Source organism: Nanorana parkeri, unplaced genomic scaffold, assembly GCF_000935625.1.
Source record: "Nanorana parkeri isolate BGI_ZX_2015 unplaced genomic scaffold, ASM93562v1 scaffold453, whole genome shotgun sequence".
NCBI lineage: Eukaryota > Metazoa > Chordata > Amphibia > Anura > Dicroglossidae > Nanorana > Nanorana parkeri.
Genome location: NW_017306721.1, coordinates 889,194 through 908,434, shown reverse-complemented (window position 1 = coordinate 908,434; position 19,241 = coordinate 889,194). Strand labels below are relative to the sequence as shown.

Here is a 19,241-nt window from a genome sequence, read left to right as displayed (position 1 = left end):
TTTTCTATTCCCCCCCCCCCCCCCCCCATTGCATGGGACATTCGGTAAGGAGTGCAAAGTCAACTATACTGTATACATTCCATATTCCTATCAGAAAGAAATGTGTTAGTTTAGTGTTACTGGACCTAAGATGTAGCCACACATTTGTACTTCTCTATAGCTGGTGGTATTCTATATTGCTGTATATTGTATTGCTGGGATTTGTAGTCCTCTATAGCTGATGGTATTGTTCTGCATTGCTGTATAATGTATTGCTGGGATTTGTAGTCCTCTATAGCCAGGGCTTCAGGAATCAACTCGTCCTCTCGTCTGTGACTGAGGGGTCATCTCAGCCTCCTTGCAATGAAGATCCCAGGCACTGCTTAGTACTCCAAATTTTGCAGAACATGCTGCAGTACAGTACAGACTGTCCTTTCAGATCTCGTCAGCAGAAGAGTGATGTCACACTCGCTAGGGCGCTGTGAGCAGAAGACAGGAAATGTACTGTACAATCTTTTTCTCCCCCATGTAGATACTTTTACCTTTTACTTTCAGGAAGGGGGAGTTGGGTCCACCTAAAAAGCGGACGTTGCATTTATCGGTGCAGCTGTTCGCATGACTCTCACAGAGCATTTTGTGAGACTCATCCAGTCAATCCCATTCACAAGTGTGAAAGGAGCCTTATCAGACTGTCAGGTGTGTGGTCAGCTTAGGCTTCCTGTGGTGAGATTTCCTTGAAGTAGTGCATGTCTTTGCCCCATGCGTCATAATGAATGAGTCACTCTCATACAACTGATTTTGCTCAATTATTTGTGAATTCTATGTTGCAAGTCCACAAGACTGTGAAACCACCATTTCAATGGCTGCAAAGGTTTTGCAGAACCAGTAATTCTGCAGGGGCAGTTTTTCACTACACTTCCTGAGAGCCATAAAAAGTTAACACATGATTCAACCTGCCAGAAACATGCAAGACTGAAATATCAACTTTTGGCAGATCTCATGGAGATCACAGCACTCTTCCTTACAAAACTTTAATTTCCCTTTTTCATCATAATACCAGAGCAAACTTGGTTCAGGCATCATTCAGGGTCAGTATCTTTACTAATCCTCTCCATAAATGTCACAATCATGTAAATCCCAGTGCCTCTGCAGTAGTTTTCATGTTCTTGCCCGTGTTTACAAATGTCACAATCAGATCTTACCCCTGCTACTCCTTCTTACTTTGTAAGCTGACAGAGTTACAATGTACAGCCTGAGTGATCAAAAGATTACTTACAGGCAGACATTGAGACAGAATCATCTAATCAAGTATATGCAAAACCATTTAAATTATGAACTTGGTTAAACACACAGTAGACAGACATTTTCCCTATGGATTCCTAACGAGTCACTAGGAACCTGTAATCAGTGTAACAACTTTGTGAATGAAGGTGTACATTTTGCAGTGTGTCTAGCATGCTGCATATCATCTTTTGTGTGACTGTGGTGTACACATTTCTAAACGTGTTTGAAGCTTGTAATGCATTTCCTGACTACAATTTCTGTCAGCGCAGAACAAATATTAGATTCTTGGCTAGGCTGGAAATTCTTTTCTTTAGCACTGGTGGAGCTTTTGAGGAAAAATGTCACCCTTTGTGTTATTCTTGTGTCGTTCAGCTGGGCAGCTGAGACAAAGCAGAAATGTGATTAACGAAATGGGTCTGTGTGTTTACTTTAGGACATTTCTGTATGAGAATGCTGATATCATCCGTGTACACAAGAAAATCAGTAGGAACATCTATGGGTCACTAAAATATAATGATCCCTTGCTTACAGTGCTTCATGTAGAGGGATTGTTCACACCTATGGCTTAGATTTTATGTGTTTCCTTCATGCTCTTCTCAATGCTCTTTAAACAACTTTTAGATGCTTTGACGTGAGCTGTGTTGTGCTGCGTTTTTAATGTTTCCAAGGATACAGCAAGTCAGAAGTTCACCACTACAAGGTTTCATAGCAGCTTCATTCTAAAAGTGCACACACATTTTAACATGCGTTTATATTAACTTTAACATTGAAGTTCAGGAATGATGTCTTTTTTTTTTCTAAACTTACACTGGGCCAACTTAATTACATTTATTTACATTGTAATTATCAATGTGTCACCTCCAGAGGGCCATTGCGGTGCTGAAATTCACTGTAGTAGTCTGTGCTACATATAGTCAGTGCTGTCGTGTCATGGGTGCTGCTGGAGGGACTAGCTGTCTGTATATTAAGCACAGAGAGTCGCAACCTCCTGTACCTCCACCATTCAGCAAATGTTTTGTATTTTTTCCCCAATGAATACAAGGCATCCTTTTATGTGGGGGGGGGGGGTTGTCATGAACATAATTTCATTAATCTTGTACAGAGGAAAAAGGATGGACATTTAAGGCACCCAGACCAGACTACTAATTTTAATTCAAACATGACCACTTCATTGTCAAATTCAGCCTTGGGCATTAAAATATTTAGTGGTTCTAAATTTTCGCATTGATACCAATGTGTTGAGCGACATATAGAGAGTGTAGCCATGGCCAACTTGGGTAACTGGTGAGGATTACTCTGCACATTTAATGGATGTCTTCTCCATGTCTTCAAGAGTAATTGCTGAGTAATAAGAATAAAGTTAAAATCTGTATCTGAAGATTGCCCAGTCTATATCTACAACTATAGAAGAGCTCATGGACGAGAGCAGGAATATGAATGAGTAAGCACCCAATCAGAAGGTCCACTGCAGTGCTCTAGTGGATCGACTGCCAGGGATCTATTGAGATGAAGGGTGATCCCTTTGCACAAAAATTATATCTTTAACATATACACTGCTCCAAAAGGGCCCAATTCTTGGCCCCAGAACATCACAATGACAGATCAGTGAACTGGTGTCCAGGGTCTATCCACATAATGACTATAAAGTTTTATATTTTATCCAAGAAACACCTTATTTTCTAGTAATTTAATGTGTATATGTGTGGCGAGGCAAAGTTAGCAAAAGGGTCAGCCAGAGCTACAGCTGATCTTTCAGCTAGCTTTGTGAATAACCCTCTTAGGGTCTGAGGCTGATTTTAACAACATAGTAGCCATGTGTCATTGAAAATTTGTATACTGCTGTAAATAATTACCAATAATAAATGGTATACACAACTGTACAAATGTTTTAGACACTTGTGAAAAAATGCTGGAAAGTTAGAATGCTTTAAAAAAAAAACCTGAAACAAATAATTTGTATTTATCAATTAACAACCTACAAAGTGCATAAACAGTAAAAACTAAATCAAATCAATATTCACGGAGTTTACACTTTGCCTTTTCAACAGAATCAATTCTCTCATGTACACTTGCAGACAGTTAGGCTGGGTTTCACACCTGAGCGGTTTTTTATGCTCGTTTTTTCATTCAGTGAAACGCGCGTTTCACTGGCGGTATGATTTTTTTTTTGTTTTCTTCCTTTATTTTCTCTATTTTAATTTTTTTTTTTTTAGTTTCACTTTGAAACTTCCCGTCGGCTAGGCCCCCTGCGACGCGGCCGCTCGCAAGGGACGGAACCCGGAAGTCGGCAGCTGCCGAAGACACAGTGGGGATCGGGGTTACAGCTTTGTTAACCCCTATCCACACTCGGGAATACCAATGGCAACGCGCGGCAAAACACCCCAAAGAAGCTCCTATACTTCTTTGGGCGTAGGGCATTTTGCAGCGCGTTCCTACGCGCTGTAAAACGCCCAGGTGGGAACCATGCCCATAGGCAATCATTGGTTTTCACATGTTGAGCGTTTTGCAGCGTGTAGGAACGCGCTGTAAAACGCCCAGGTGTGTACCAGGCCTTAAGGTTTGCCAGCATATGGTCCAATGCATGACTAAACAATTACACCAAACAGGTGCTAATAATCACAAGATAACATCTAGGTTTAACCCCTTCACATCCGGCCTTCGTAATTAAACTACCAGATGGGATACTCTTGAATGCAGGAGGGCGGTTTCCCTGCTCCCGCTCTGACAGCAAACTGACACCAATTTAAAAAGACAGCAATGGCTGTTTACATACAAGCGTTCGGAAAGCTCTATGGCCATTGCTTGTATGTTGAGTGCAAGTGTGCTCCCCCACCTTGCTGCCTATCTCGGGCTCCGCCTGTCCCAGGACCAGCACGGCGGCTCTTTGGTGACTATTACAGCACTTCCGCCTTCAGCTGTCATTTCTCCGGCTTCTGTAGTCGGAGAGAAGCTGGTGAAGCAGATCTTTGCATCATCAGCTTCTTTGGGGATCCATAGGTGACATTAGGGGTCTAATACATCGTTGCATGACTGAATAAATGTCAGTCAAAGTACTGCAGTGCTGAATACTGAAAAATGACTTGGACAGGAAGGGATTTTACCACCCCCATCTTCAAGTGGTTAAATAAAACCATTGAATCAAACATAAGCTGTGCAGGAGGGATGAAACTGGTTGAGGATAAAAATCATTGCTCGTCTACCAAATTGAGAGATTGAAGATAGGTATAATGTAAAAAAATTTACACAATGGCAAGACTGAGCACAGCAACATGACACAGGGTCATCTTACTGAATTAACAGGGTCTCTCACTGGTAGAAATGTCAATGAAGACAGGTGTTTCCAGCTGTGTTGTGTTCTGCAGAAGCACAGAGAAACAGGCAACCGTGAGAACCAAAAACCCAGTGGTTGGGCAAGGAAACATAGTGCAGCAGATGTAAGATACATTGTGCTGACTACCCTTTGCAACTGAAAGATGTCCAGTGGCACCCTCAGCTCAGACCTAGCAGAAACCAGTGGAACCCTGGTATATTCATCAACAGTGCACAGAAATTTGGTCAGAAGTGGTCCTCATGTGCCATACCTCTGATGTGGAAACAAGACCAAGCAGCTCGCCTATGCATGAAAAGACAAGATCTGGTTTGCAGAAAAATAGCAGCAGATACTCAAGACTGATGAATCCAAATGTAAAATATCTGGCTATAACAGAAGGCATTTTGTTCACCGACGGCCTGGAGAGAATACAAGGATAAGACAGGCAACAATTAAGTATGGTAGTATAAAGGTTACTTGAAGGTTTGTGGCTGCATTTCGGCACATGGAGTTGGAGATTTGGTCAGAATTAATGGTCTCCAAAATGCTTAGAAGTACAGGCAGCTACTTATCCATCATGTAATACCAGAAGTATACCATCAGCCCCAAATTCATGTTCAGCAGGACAATGACCCCAATTATGCAGCCAAAGTCATAAAGAACTTCAACTAAAAAAAGAACAGGGAATCCCTGATCTCAAAATTGAGTCTGCCTGGGACTGTGTCATGAGACAGAAGCAACTGAGACAACTTAAATCCACAGAATAGCTGTGGCTAGTTCTCTTACAGGTTTGGAAAAACTTATCTGCCGAGTTCCTTAAAGTGGACCTTTACCCCTTTGACAAAAAATCACATCTGCATACAGCGCTGCATGCTGATATGAAACTAGCTTACATTCAATAGCTAAACAAACATATTTTTATTTTACTTACACTGGTTACTGGTCCACTTTGGCACAAATTATGTAATGTGCTCAGCATTGCATCCTGGGAAAAGCAGTGCATTGCTGGAATATCTCATCTGTAATCTCATGAGATCTCAGGGAAAGGCATTTTCCACCCCTGAGATGATGTGTATGGTCACATGTGCCAGAGTTCCAGGAAGTAAAGGGAGATCTAGAAACCTGTCCTTAGTTAAAATGGCCACTGTAAGCAGAAAAAATAAGGTATGCAAAAAAAATAAAAAGCCTGCAATTATCTAGATGTATGTGTTTGTAGATTGTCATTACTAAACATTTCTAAAGGTGCCTTTGTTGTTATTTTGAAGAAAGGGTAAAGTTCCTCTTTAAAAACTGTGCAAGTGTAGTAAGGAGAACTGATGAGGGTTTTAAGGCAAATAGTGGGCACACAAATATTGATTTAATTTCTGTTTTTTGATATTTATATCTTTCATAGGTTGTTTACTGATAAGTGAAAACTATTTATTTCATTATTTTTGAAAGCATCCTCACTTCAACAGTATTTTTGTTAGTGGGTAAAATATTTGCACACTATTGTATTGTATTCATTAAATCTGGATTAGTATGCAATATAAGTGCAATGATTTCTATTAATGCCCATCGGTGGATCTCTCTTTAAATTAAGAAACATTGTGGCTACAAAGTCTTTGAGATACAAGAATGGACAATGCGTTGAGAGTTGGACAACAGATTTCCTTATCAGAATACCTAGATCTACAAGAAGGACGCTTGTTATGCGAACTGTAGATGTTAATAGATACTAAAATGGTAAAAGAGGCAACAAGCGTTAAAAACACCTGTCAGAAAAGAAATATATAGGTTGCCATCGTTGGTCATTATCTAAGGCCTCATTCACACAGGGCCAGCTGGCATTCCTGATACAAGAACCCAAGGATTCCTGTGGCAGGAATGCCAGGTGTCCCTGTTTAGATGCGGCCGCTGTACCTATTAATGAACGGGTGACATCGACCGCATCTGTAAGTGGCAGTCTGCATATAAACGTATATGATACAGTTACATGCAGTTTTGAATAGATGACTGTTGCTGGCTGCAGGATAGATCTAGATTTTTCACAACAATCATTCACATCAAAGTTTTAGTGTGATAAATAGTGATAGCACAGCACATTTTATGACTGCTTTTAGAAACAAATTTAAAAAAACCTTAGCTGCTACCCATATAACAATATAAATTCTGTGATGTGTCAGAACTTTCCCACGCTCTCCCTCCCCTATATATTTCTACTGGTCCATCACTGTCTCACTGGCCAACAGAAAACTGTGGAGCGGGAGGGAATGGGCAAGCTCTATCACTACCAGAAGTGCCAAAGTTTTGACTATCAGAATGGCATGGCATTCAGGTTTAGGTGGGCCAATGAGAACTACTTGAGCAGCCACCTCTAGGTCCTTATGCCTGCTAGGAGCTTTTATGCCAGCTAGCAGCTTTATTTTTAAAGTTAGAGTCACTGTATTTAAAATTGGGTTTAATATACTTTTCTGCAGGCAAACATTATATGGGCAATACTGTTGTTCATGGGTCTTTCAAAATAGAACATCCATACACACCCATGTGAATAGTTAGTTGCACAGGCTGATGGTAAAAAGGTCAGAAAGTCATTCACATCACAAGAAGGATCTATTGGCCTTGACATACACATCCACATGCGGGCATTTGTTGAGCTTCACTGCATCATGTGACCCAACGAGAAGGTAATTAAATGCCTAAATTATACCCGCTACACATGTTCCTATTACTGTACATTGTCCATAGGATGTGTTCTCATAAGGGAGTCTGGAGTTCTGGTTTAAAGTGACATTAAAGTCACCCCCCCCCGCTTTAAGGACTTACCTTAAATGATGCCTCTTAATCCGATCATCGTCTTCTTTCCAGTAGTTTTCAGGAGTCCCTCCAGCGCTAGTGCCAGTCTCTGATCCAGCGCTGACTCCTGTGTCTTCTTTGTCTTTCCGCATGCACGCTGCCGGCTGCAATGCATTGACTTACCCTGTGTCTCTCCTCTTCTTCCGGCCGAAGATCTCTACTGCACATGCGCCCGCCCCATGATCCTTCACGGCCGCTTGAGAATCTTCAGATCTTCAGACGGGAGCGAGCGACAGAGACACAGGTAAATTGTTACCTATTTGGGAACTTTATTTTTTAAAATGGTTTTGCATATATCTACTGCTTGCTAGCAGTAGATATATGCAAAAAACCCCCTGAAGGTTTAATTCTACTTTAACACAGGTTTAACCAAAAACATCAAATAAATGATCATATCAGTGTATAAGGAGGCTTCTATTTTAAATTATATGCTTTTAAAATCTTCATTATGATAAAGCTAAAGGCAGACAAATACATATGTTGTGAGTAAAGTGAGAGGGTAGGGGGTAATGGCTTTATGGTTAAACAAATATTGTTTGTATATCCATAAGCTAAGAAGAAGTTGAAGGACAAGTAGCTTCTCCACTGGCAGCTTACACTAATTTATGAGTGCACACATAGTTTCAGAAGTTGAATGAACTTCAGTGTTTACCTGTTCCAAAATCCCTGTTTCACTAATTGTTTCTTAAATGGGAATACTCCCAGGTTAGCATTCCTTTATGTGTTGTCCTGTCATGTGTCTGTGACTCTGTGTTTAAATATTTATACGAATAGCCTGAGAATAGATTGACACAAAATCCATATCAATGCTGAGAGTCCTCCAGTTTATTTATTCCGCATTACTACTATAGTAGACTCAATGGGGGAATTAAAGTGTCTGAAACAAGTTCTGTTTTAACTGGTGCGGTTGTCCACAGTAATCAATCAGGAAATGAACATTTAAAAGCTGATTCTAGTTGAGACAACGTTAAGATTTGTCTCAGAAAGTTTTTAATTGTTCCCTCTATTATTACAAGGGGTAATTCCCCATCACTGTTGGTTGAGGAAGGAGAATGACCTCTGAACGTGCCATATAATATATGAAATGGGGCCATCCATTTACCACTGTTGAGAGACAGTAGTATCATTTGCTGATCTTGATGTGTTTTATACATTTTGGGAATACTAACAAGCCCCTGCATTTAACTAATCATGTAGGAATGTCTGAATGTTCTCTTCTGATCAGTCACCTTCCTCTCTGTCACCATGGCAATGATGACCTTCCCTCTCTGTCTCTTCTTACTACTGTCCCCAGTCCTTCACAAGCTCCTTCTCTGAATTCCCTTGCAGGCCCCCCAACCATCAGCTGCTCCACTCTACTCCTAGGCTTTGACCAAGTCCCATTCAGCCTCATCTATCCCCTCCCCACACTCGGCTCTTACTGTGTCTCCAGCCTCTTTACCCTGGTCCATGATCAGTTTCCTCCAGCACCCCTTTTATCTGTCACTCCCAGACCACAGCTCTGCCTACTATAGCAATGTTCCATGGTCAGCTACCTCTACTTGCTCTCATCATTTCTGGCATGATTAACTTCCACTGTGCCTACTCTATGCCAGCCCAAAATGACAATCAGCTGCCATTTTGTCTTCTCTTGTATGCCCTCTGCTCAACCTTCAGCTCCAGATTTGCCTCTTCTTTTGGTGACCCCCTTTTCCCAGTTAGCCTCCTCTAATTATTTTCTCTATATTCACTCCTTGTTCTGACCCCTAATGAGTTCCTTCTGCTTCTCCTTGGACTATGGGTATCAGTTACAATTTATATCAAATATTACATGTCAATGTGTCAAAATGTTGTTTGATTATGCGGTAATACATACTACTGTGGTAGAGGTCCAAAAACCATTCAACTTATGTCTACTTGCTTATTTATTGCATTTTAAGGACATTTTTGTGGTTTCCTACTTTTTTCCTTTACCCATCCTCTCATTCTCTTCTCCTCTACCTTTTCTTCCTAGTTAAACATTATATTATTGACCAGGTAAATTTTAGTTTTTCATCTGTTATCTGGTATATTTGAAACCAGTGGTTTTTAGAACAACATGGTGTATAATGTCGAGCACTGTCCTAAAATAAATGTATAAATAAAATATACAGTATATGACTGTAGAGCTTTTTATGCCCGTTTTCATGAAACTATTTAGTATTGCTTTGCTTATTTAATGTGGGAAGACATGCGTGAAAAACAGGTCTTGATGTATTGTCTTTGTAGTAAAGCTGTAACAAGTAAACACTATTTTATAGCTAGGCAATGTAAGCAACTGAGTTTTGACGGGAGTAAAAAAATGCAAAGGTGATCAGTGTGCCATAGAGCAAAGGGGATTAAGGCCCCTTTACACCTTTCTGTTCTGGTGTATTGCATTAACTTGTGTTTATGTGGGTTGCATTAAATCTGGATTCCAGGCAGAAATTTTGTTATATAAATATAAAATTATACCAGCAAAGCCCCCTGTCTCCTTAATGTCCCGTTCATAAGAATAGTAGCCATTATGCATGCTATCCCCCCACCCAGACTCCAGCCTTGTACATTCCCCACTGATGAAATCCACACATGTACTTTTTTCCCCCCGATGCCGTGCAGCACAACCCGTGGTACTGCCTTACTTTATGTTGCGATGTGTTGCAACACAGGTACACTGCCTTTGTGCGTCAGGGTGCCATTGAAATTGAATGGCACCACAATGCAGTAATGTGTTAAAGAACACATTACCATACTGATTGGGTATAAACATTGATTTGAACAGTGCAAGTTGGTGGAAGTACTCCGCTTGGTGAATACAAAGCGTCTCCTGGCTGCTTTGTATTCACAAAAATATTTTGCGCTCTCCAAATTAGAAACAAAGCAACACAACTTAGGGAAGGAAACAAAAAAAAACACAAAACACAAATCTTGTATTGCTGCTCCTTTGGCTTTTAATATAGAAGATGGTTGTTTGTAAACTTTTTCTTAAAGACATTATTGAATGTTATATAAGTGGGAAATATTATTATTAAAGCCTAACTCAGGCAAAACCCTTTTTTAATTTTGGAAAAATGTGGAAGGATTTGAAGTGTATATGTATATGCGTATATGTTTTCATTGTGAACATTTACCTTCACTTTTTGCCTATTGCATAAGCATCAGAGATCACTGGAAATAAGGTGACTGCCACAGCATAAAACATTTTCTATCACTGTTTATTTCCCTATTGGGGGATTTCCCTCACTCCCTGTCCAGGTGAAGGTAACAAGATGTAAGAGGAAGTTTCCCCCAATGGGGACACAGCCAGCATTTAAAACCTGACGGAAGTTCTAACCCGTTCCCACTCTGTTCCCATTCTGTCTGGAGCTGGGCTCTCATATACTATATTATAGAATATAGTAAAGTATTTTATTCAATATTTTTCCTACCTTTAAGGAGGTTAAAAGGAACCTCTAAGCTTCCCAAAACATTTTGCTTTTAGCTGAATCTATATTTTGTAACAAGTGTTAAACCTAAGTAGCTGCTATGTCTCCTTCCAACATTCACAATGCTCTAAACACTGTTTGAAGGCTGATCTAACTTGCAGCATACAGAGTGAAGTGTTTGGATAAAGTAAGAAGTGGAAATATAGTAATGTTCCATGTACAATGAATATGTGTGTCTGAAACAATAACAGATGCTCAGTTGCACATGAGCAACCTCTCTATCATTCTTTATATGGTGCAGCTGTATATCATGTTTACATTACAGTCTGACATGTGTAATCATAAGGTAGAACTGATGATGGGCTTACTTTAAAGCAATGTAAAGTGAATTCTGCTACACTGGGGATATTTTTTTGGTACAGAAAATACAAATATTTAAATCCTGCACTTTACAAATAATACAAAAAATACATACGTGAGAAATTACTCCGTCAGTGGAAAATAATACAATATTCTTCTATGCTTTATGTTGCTTGTAACAGCACTAGAAACGTGTCTTTCCCAAGCGACAAGGTACCTGCACTCAACAAAGACATTACTTCCTATTACAGATCCTGGAACCAAAGTATACCAAGAAATCCATGTTCCCTGGTGTATTATTGGTTAATAACAAGCCTCTGTTTCAGAGAATTACAAAATGCTTTTCTAAAGTATTGATCCCAATTGCATTCTTCACATTTTATGTTAAAACCTGGAACCAAAATGCCTTTCTCCATTTCGCTGCTAGAGCCGTCTTTGTATTTTTTGCATGCATATTCAAATGCACACTTTAGGCCTGAAGATTATTTATCTTCCCCCCAAATATATATATTTTTAGAGCAGAGGCTTTGGAGAAGTAGTCCCCTTTCACATGGGCTGATCAGGAGAGGATCACAGCAGTACGGAGCGGATGTCATCGCTATGACATCCATGTCCGCAGATTTTTCTTCCATCTTGCGATGGAAGAAAAAAACTGCAATCACCGTACCCCATGTTTGTCTATGGGGAATCGGATGTAAACGTACATGTGTCCAATTACCGACCGCCCAATCTGGTCCGGCGAAACGGATGTCCGATTCGTTCGTTTTTCCGAACCTGTCCGGGGGCGGGAGTAACTGGGTGTAAACAGACGCACGTCTATTTACACACAGCTACCCATAGACTTGCATTGGGTATCCGATCAGGTCCGCCTGAAAAACTGACAGGCGGACCCGATCGGAGTGTAAAAGGGGCCCAAAATGGTGGCAGTTGCAATTTTTTTTCACATCGCATGATAATATTGCAAATTTTTTCAACTCAAATTTTAAGTATATAAAGCTGGTGAGGAATACAAAATACCAGAGGCGGGTCTATAAAGTATTGATTTAGAGGGTGAATACTTATGCAACTGACAAAATGTCTTTAACCTTTGCTACCTTGTAAAAATTGTTTTGCACGCAAGTGTTACGTACAGTATAATGTGTAAATCAAATACAGTACTTAAAACAGCAATACATAGACACACATAACATCCTGACAAACACAGGTGAAACAAATGAGGTGTTTATTTTGTGGGTGTTTTTTCCCAATTATTTTGGAAGTTGACATTTTAGGCTTCCGAAGAGCCTTTCTTTTTTTTGAGGAAAATGCCCCTTAGGCTCCATTCACACATAGCGGTAGCATGTTCCGCGCAGAACGAAAACATGCAACCGTTAACATACTTGCTGGTTCTGCGTGTTTGCGGCAATTACTATAGCTGCAAACACGCGGAATCCGCCTAGAAAATCGTGCTAGGACTTTCTTGCGGGACGCGCGTTGTCATACCGCAAGAACGCTGGCCTAGTGTGAACAATTCCCATTAGAATGCATTGTTTTTTATGTTTAGCACATTTCCGCACTCATGCGTGAATGGAGCCTATGTTTTGCTTAGCAACAAGACACTGGAACAACTGAATACTTGTTTTTTTTTTCCAAAGAAAGAGCATACAGCTTGTTAAAGAAAGCACAAACAAAACTGTGCTGAGATCAAATACTCCATTTGTGAAAATGTACCTGCTTGTAGAGTTCTCTTCAAAGGGGTACAGAATCTCCCCATTGTTGCATATTTCACAGATGAAGCCTTTCTGACTACACAGACTGCAGCTGTACACATGGGATGTGGCAAACTTGATCACCTTCATGAGAAAGGGCGCCAACTTGCCTTCAACAACCTGTTTAAATAAAACATAATATGAATTTCCTAAGAAAAAGTTTGATTTATCTGAGTTCATTGTTGTCCGGGGAAGGAGAGAGTAAATCTTACCTGTAGTATGCGCATTTATACAAGTTAAAATCACATTATAAAATCACATTGTCTGTTTTACCGCCTAAACTGTACCTGCGGCCAGGCTATGGATATTGAAGTATTTACATATTCTTAACAAGATGCAAATAAGATTCAAAACAAGCCCTTACTGGCCTCTTAGCTGCAGACACTGTAGAGCAATTCATCCTCCAAATTCACAGCCGTTGCACTTAAGTGGTCCAAGTTATTCTGTCTGCTCCCTGCTATCCTATTTTTAAAAAAAATAACTGTATTGTAAGCACATGGCGCTTGAATAGCTTCAGCCAGGGAATGACAGCTGTCAGTGGCAAGATTCCACAGGCAGCAGCTGAATGAAAATACAACAGGTAGTGGGCTTGTGCAATAGCCAGCCTGCTATTTGCCATTTCAAATTGCAATAGCCAATAGCAGGCTGGCCATTGCACCCACCCACTGCTTGCTATGCCTTCCTCCCAGCATGGAGGAGAGAGCTACGGGATCCAACCAACTAATTGATAATGAAAATAGTTGACAACTATTCTCATAATCAATTATTATCGATTAGTTGGTTGCAGCCCTATGATTTTGTTTTTGAATTTCTGCTGTTTTGCTGGCATCAGACCCTCAATTAGTTTTGCTTACATTTATGAATTATTTTTTGATTGTGGTTTTACCACAATTATTATTAACTATAAATTATTGAACATTAGTGCATAAGACCGAAAGGCATACAAGTTCTAGTAGGCATTTCAGTGTGCAGTTAGTCAAGACAAAAAAAGTTTCTTTAGTTTATCTCTAGACTACATTGTGAATTTAGCCATTGAGTAGCTGTAATTGGGCTTTAACGTGACATTAAAATCAGGAGTTAAACCTTAAAAATGCACTCAAGTACCTTAACTATGAAGGAGAATTTAGCTTATTTGGGTATCACCCGGCTGTATTTTCTCAAATCATCTCTGAAATGGTGCTAACACTGTCCTTCCTTCTGGAGGGTGGCTACTTTTGTTCCCCATGGTCCCTGTGTGTGTTGTAAAGTAGCCACCGCTCCAAGCTCACTCCTGTAATGGACTACAATCTCATGTTTAGTTCACTAATTTGTATTAGGTTGTAGTCCATCACGGGAGTGAGCTTGGAGTGTACCATGGGGAACAAAAGTAGCCACCCTCCAGAACGAAGGACATTGTCAGCACCAATTCAGAGATGATTTGAGGATCTACAGCTAAGTGATGCAAATAAGCTACATTTTTGTTAATAATTAATACTTAAAGGCATTTTTAAGATTCACAGTAACTCCTGAGTTTAGTGTCACTTTAATATTTTACTTATATATTTTCTACTGGTTCAAGATGCAACAACTCTCCTGGTTCACCACAGGAGCAAAAAAGAAACAGGCCAACGGCTTTGTACGTGTTAAGACCCAACCATATTCGAGAAATAAAGACACCAGCTGAAAAGCATAAAGAAATGCACAGCTGACTAATTGAGTGGAAGTAGGCAAAATTCCCATAGCTCATCACTGTTAAACAGTTCTATTGATTCTAATTTAATAACAATTAACTAGTGTTTCTGAGATTCTTGCTCCACTTTCTTCAGATGTTGTGCACATACAAATCTCTTACCATTACGTTGAGAAGGTAATCCCAGCAGGAGCTAAATCAGTGGCTCATAGGATGAAATTAACTATGACCTAAAGGTCAGTGGTTCAAGTCAGCACAGGTCAACTGGGATAAAAAGCGTCTGTGGAAGTTGTACTTGTTGCATTCATTTAGCTGTTAATCTTATTTTGTTTACGTGGGCCATTTCACATTAGTGTAATGATCATACAAGTAAAGTAGATGTTATTTGCTGGCATGTTGTAAAACCATTCACTAAACTATCAAAGAAGCTTGTGATTTCAAAAGTAATTTCCAATACATATTAAGTCTGCATCACTCAGTATGCTTGGCGATTCTGCTATCAAGGTCCTTGTTCAGGCTCTTCCTGTTATGAGGTGACAACACTTTGTCCCCCTCTCCCAACTGTGCTCTTGCACTGGCAATCAACAGGTTCTTTCAACACAAAAATGATACACTTTTCTTACCATCGGTAAACCAGCCCTGAGTATTGCCATGCAGCCATTGCTGATATGCATACATGTAAACAGGAAGTGGCTGAGGGAGATCACAAAAGGAAAGAGACCGAAGCGTTACAACCTAGTGCAGTAACTAAGGTGTGATAGGACAAGGAGTAAAAACGGTATTATACTCACTTGTGGGGGGTGGATATGGGCTACGTTTATAAAAGCATAATTGAAGTTGTGGTATTGTTGCGTGGATGTGCTTTTTGGTCCTATGGGTTGGTGGCATTTGTAAACCGAAGTGGAAACGATGATAATAGCAAGGGTGAGATGAGTGTGACTTTTGAAGTCACCATAAGTACACCAACCAGCTCATCACAGAATCTACACCGCCGATCCCGCATCACAACCAACTAAATGGATCTGTACTCACCCTTTACATCACCTCCAGGACAACAAGCAACATGTCGCTGATATCACATCACAACTAACCTCACGGTGAGTTCAAAAGTCACACTCGTTTTAACAACATACCAGAAATCTGTTTTTTTGTATGTGGGGCTATGGAAATGTTTGTGTTTTTTTAATTCTTTTTTTATGTGTGACTTTTTTTTAAACTTTTTTTCACTTAACTTTATTATTATCACATGGGGGATAAGAAGCCCCCTACGTGATAGCAAGGAGGATGTGACAGGTCCTCTTTATGGAGACATCAGGGGTCTCCTAATGTCACCTAGGGACTCCCAAAGAAGCTGATGAAGCAGGGATCTGCTTCACCATCTTCTCTCGAGCTTCTGTAACCGGAGAGTGACAGCAGAATGTGGAAGTGATGTAATATACATCACTTCCACATTCTGACACCGAACTCCCTCTGATCCCCTGTCAGAAAGCTGCAGTGGTGGTCCCGGCCCACCCCAGGCACAGCAGAGCTCGGGACCAGCGCTGCAGGGGGCGCACGATCGGCACCTCATACAAGCGATCCGTCGGATCACTTGTATGTAAACAGGCATCGCTGCCTGTTTTTAAATGTTAGTTTCCCCTGCACGAATGGCCGGGGCTAACAGGCCGTCTTCAGACGGCCTGTTACATCCAAGAAGCTCCCAGCCAGCTGTTTAATTATGGATGGCCAGGAAGCAGTTAAACTATCAAAAGTGTTACACTACTGAACATCAAACCTTTCATCCAACCTTTAAATGATTGACTTTATTATTAGCGACTACAAAGAAAAAGTAGTGGTGATAAAAGCACTTTTGAGTTTAAACAATCACTTTTTTGTGTACTACTTCTGTGGTTCTCATAACTGGGGGCATGGTAGGTGTATGTCCTTTGCCTACATACTTTGTGCCATAATGTATCCCTCCTTCTCATCTCGGAAAGTTGGGAGGTTTGCATTACATACTGCATTATTAGATGATTCGGTCATTTTACAAAAGACTGACGGCTTGTTCGTACCAAATGCAGACCAGATGTGCATGAGTTTCTGCACACGCAGTGCAGTGGGTTGTGCTGCATTTTCGATGCATTCCGGGCCGTTTTTGGTTAAAAAAAGTGTTTGGTTTTTTTAGTTTTAGTTGGGCTTTTAGTGCATTCCAGGGCGATTGCATGCATTTTTGATGCGTTTGCATGCCTTCCAGAGCAGGTAAAATAGGGCTTGCTGCAGGCTTTTTTACACGCTTTGGAACTGAACGCTGCGGTGTGAACTAGAGCCCAAAATACCATTGGAATACATTGGACGCAGTTTTGATCCGGTCTGTAACTGCTCTGCTCCTTGGTGTGAACAAGGCATGAGACAGCTGCCATGTTGCAAGGGACAATCGGAGATTACTGCTATGTTACAAAAGATTGTGAAAATGCTTCCACATTATAGGAGACTGCTAAGAATTTTGCACACAGCACTCAGTTCAAATTGGTTTTTCATTTATCCTTTCACCCCCAGGATACACCGAATATGTCTCGCATCGCTAGAACCCCTTTGGGGCCCCCCTTGCCAGGACCCTCGGCTCCTCAAGTAAGTCCCTAATTTTTTGTTTTTTGATTGTTTGTTTTTTTATTTTTTTGTTCTTTTTACCTGTAACACATAGACACTGGTTGTCCCTACACCCTTTACACTCCCAGGATTTGCGCTCTTATTGCCTCATTTACAAGACACAGTTAGACTATGTTACTTGTTACAGGAGGCGATACATTGCTGCAGTGGTTTACCTAATTAACATAAACATAAGGCATGCTTCCTTATGTATTCTGTGTCATAAGCAAGTAGGAACCAAGCCCCATTCTCAAACCAGCCCACAGATGTATAGTACTATAGCCAGATCTGCAGACCCATTAATCTAAGGTGTCCGGACCGATACTTTTTATACACACTGCAGGTAACTTGGGAGAATCTGAGCTCCTTTATGACTATGTGCTGGTCATCTGATTCTGCTGTCTCTGTGACCCCAAAAAGTGAAATACAAAATGTGGATGTACAGCCTTTATTCAGTTGTCATACATGTATAATATCAGTATCAGACCTAGAACAGCCACAAAATTCATTTAAAATCCATGGATTTCCTACACCAGTAAAAAGTACTTTAAAGGCTTCTCCCTCGGCCTCTGTGTAAGATTGTTCTGTCAGGGGCAGATAAGTTGCTGAGCAATACAGAGGGAGTGCAGAGAATGGCAGCAGTGTCAGTGAGTGCAAGGAGGTCCTTAAAGAAGAGCATGGGAATGCCAAGAATTTGTGGTGAGTGGCAAGAGAAATGTAATTGATGCCAGGCAGATTTGGAGAGGATGCTGGGAGAAGAGTGTGTTTGTTGGGCAATATATTGAGAGATGGACATAAAAGCCTTGAACCAGTGCAGTGCAAAGGGAATTCCTTGTCGCTAACAAAGGCAAAGGTGTGACCACACTGTGTTTAGGGAGGTGATTTCATCTACATGATAACACTGCAAACCCACCTACAGAATACAGTGTAAAATGTGGCCAAATGAAAGTGTCTTTATTGGCCACCAAGTCAGTCATTGCACAGGAGAATTGTAGTAGGCAAAGCATAGCCAAGAAGTCAGGGAAAGTAGGTAAGAAAATCGGAGAGGCTTTTCTGGCTAATAAAGGTAACAACATGCATACTGTGGCACCTTGTAAGACTTTTTCTTTAAAAAGTTTTCAAAACAGCATAGAATCAATTAAAAAATCTGTTGATTAACAGAAGGATGTACTTTTATGATGGTGAGCCACGTTCAGATACATTATTTAGTCAAATCCCAAACTGTACAAAATAGGAAACAGCAAGAGCCTTTAAACTATCTGGTTTAGTCTCTGGTTTTCTGACTTGTGCAATCCAAGTATAGCCATGCCAATAACAATGTGCTTTGCATTTTTTTCACTACACCTGCAACTAATTTTCTTGGGCTGAATTAATTACATTGATAAATGAATAACTGAAGCCAAATCTGGGGAGCGTCACACATATCTAATAGCATTAGATTTATTTTGTTACACACTGCTGCCAGACTGCACAACAAGAAAGATTACACTTCCTTATCAAGTTGTAGTGCTTCCTGCATCACCACTTAATTGTCCAATGAGCAGACTGGAGGTGGAGAAGTGACAAAGGAAACTGCATTGCTGGAAATGTGTGTTACATGCCTGAGTGTGCTGTGTGACAAATGTGTACAGAACCACAAATTGTACAGAACCACAAATTCCATGTCACATAAATCAATAAACATACATGAATTGAACTGGGTACTGATTTGCTTTTCTGGAGTTTTGTGTAGGCAGAATGGAAAGTGAATATAAGCTGTTGCAGGGCCTGGCACTCAAGTGAACCTGTTTATCCTGCATGGGAAAAGCACATTTTCACTTCAGTGACATGCAAGAAGGAATATGGTGGAAATATATGCTTAAATGTTGGAAATATAGGTCTATAAATAGCTGTGGATACGATATCATAGTTTATTATCGCTGCATACATGACGCAGCATCTACCTACTCCAAGGCAGCTTTAAAATTTATATAACATTAAGAAATACCACCATAAAAAAAAAAAAAAAA

At 40.4% G+C, this 19,241-nt stretch overlaps 1 protein-coding gene across 1 annotated transcript in view; it reads right to left on the bottom strand.

Annotated features, from left to right (window-relative positions):
• PLEKHM3 (pleckstrin homology domain containing M3) overlaps positions 1–19,241 on the bottom strand; it is a 125,182-nt gene that overhangs the window by 15,115 nt on the left and 90,826 nt on the right. Inside the window, exon 6 of the mRNA XM_018560402.1 lies at positions 12,901–13,058. Coding sequence (XP_018415904.1) covers positions 12,901–13,058 — 158 coding nt within the window. The remainder of the gene's footprint in view (positions 1–12,900; positions 13,059–19,241) is intronic.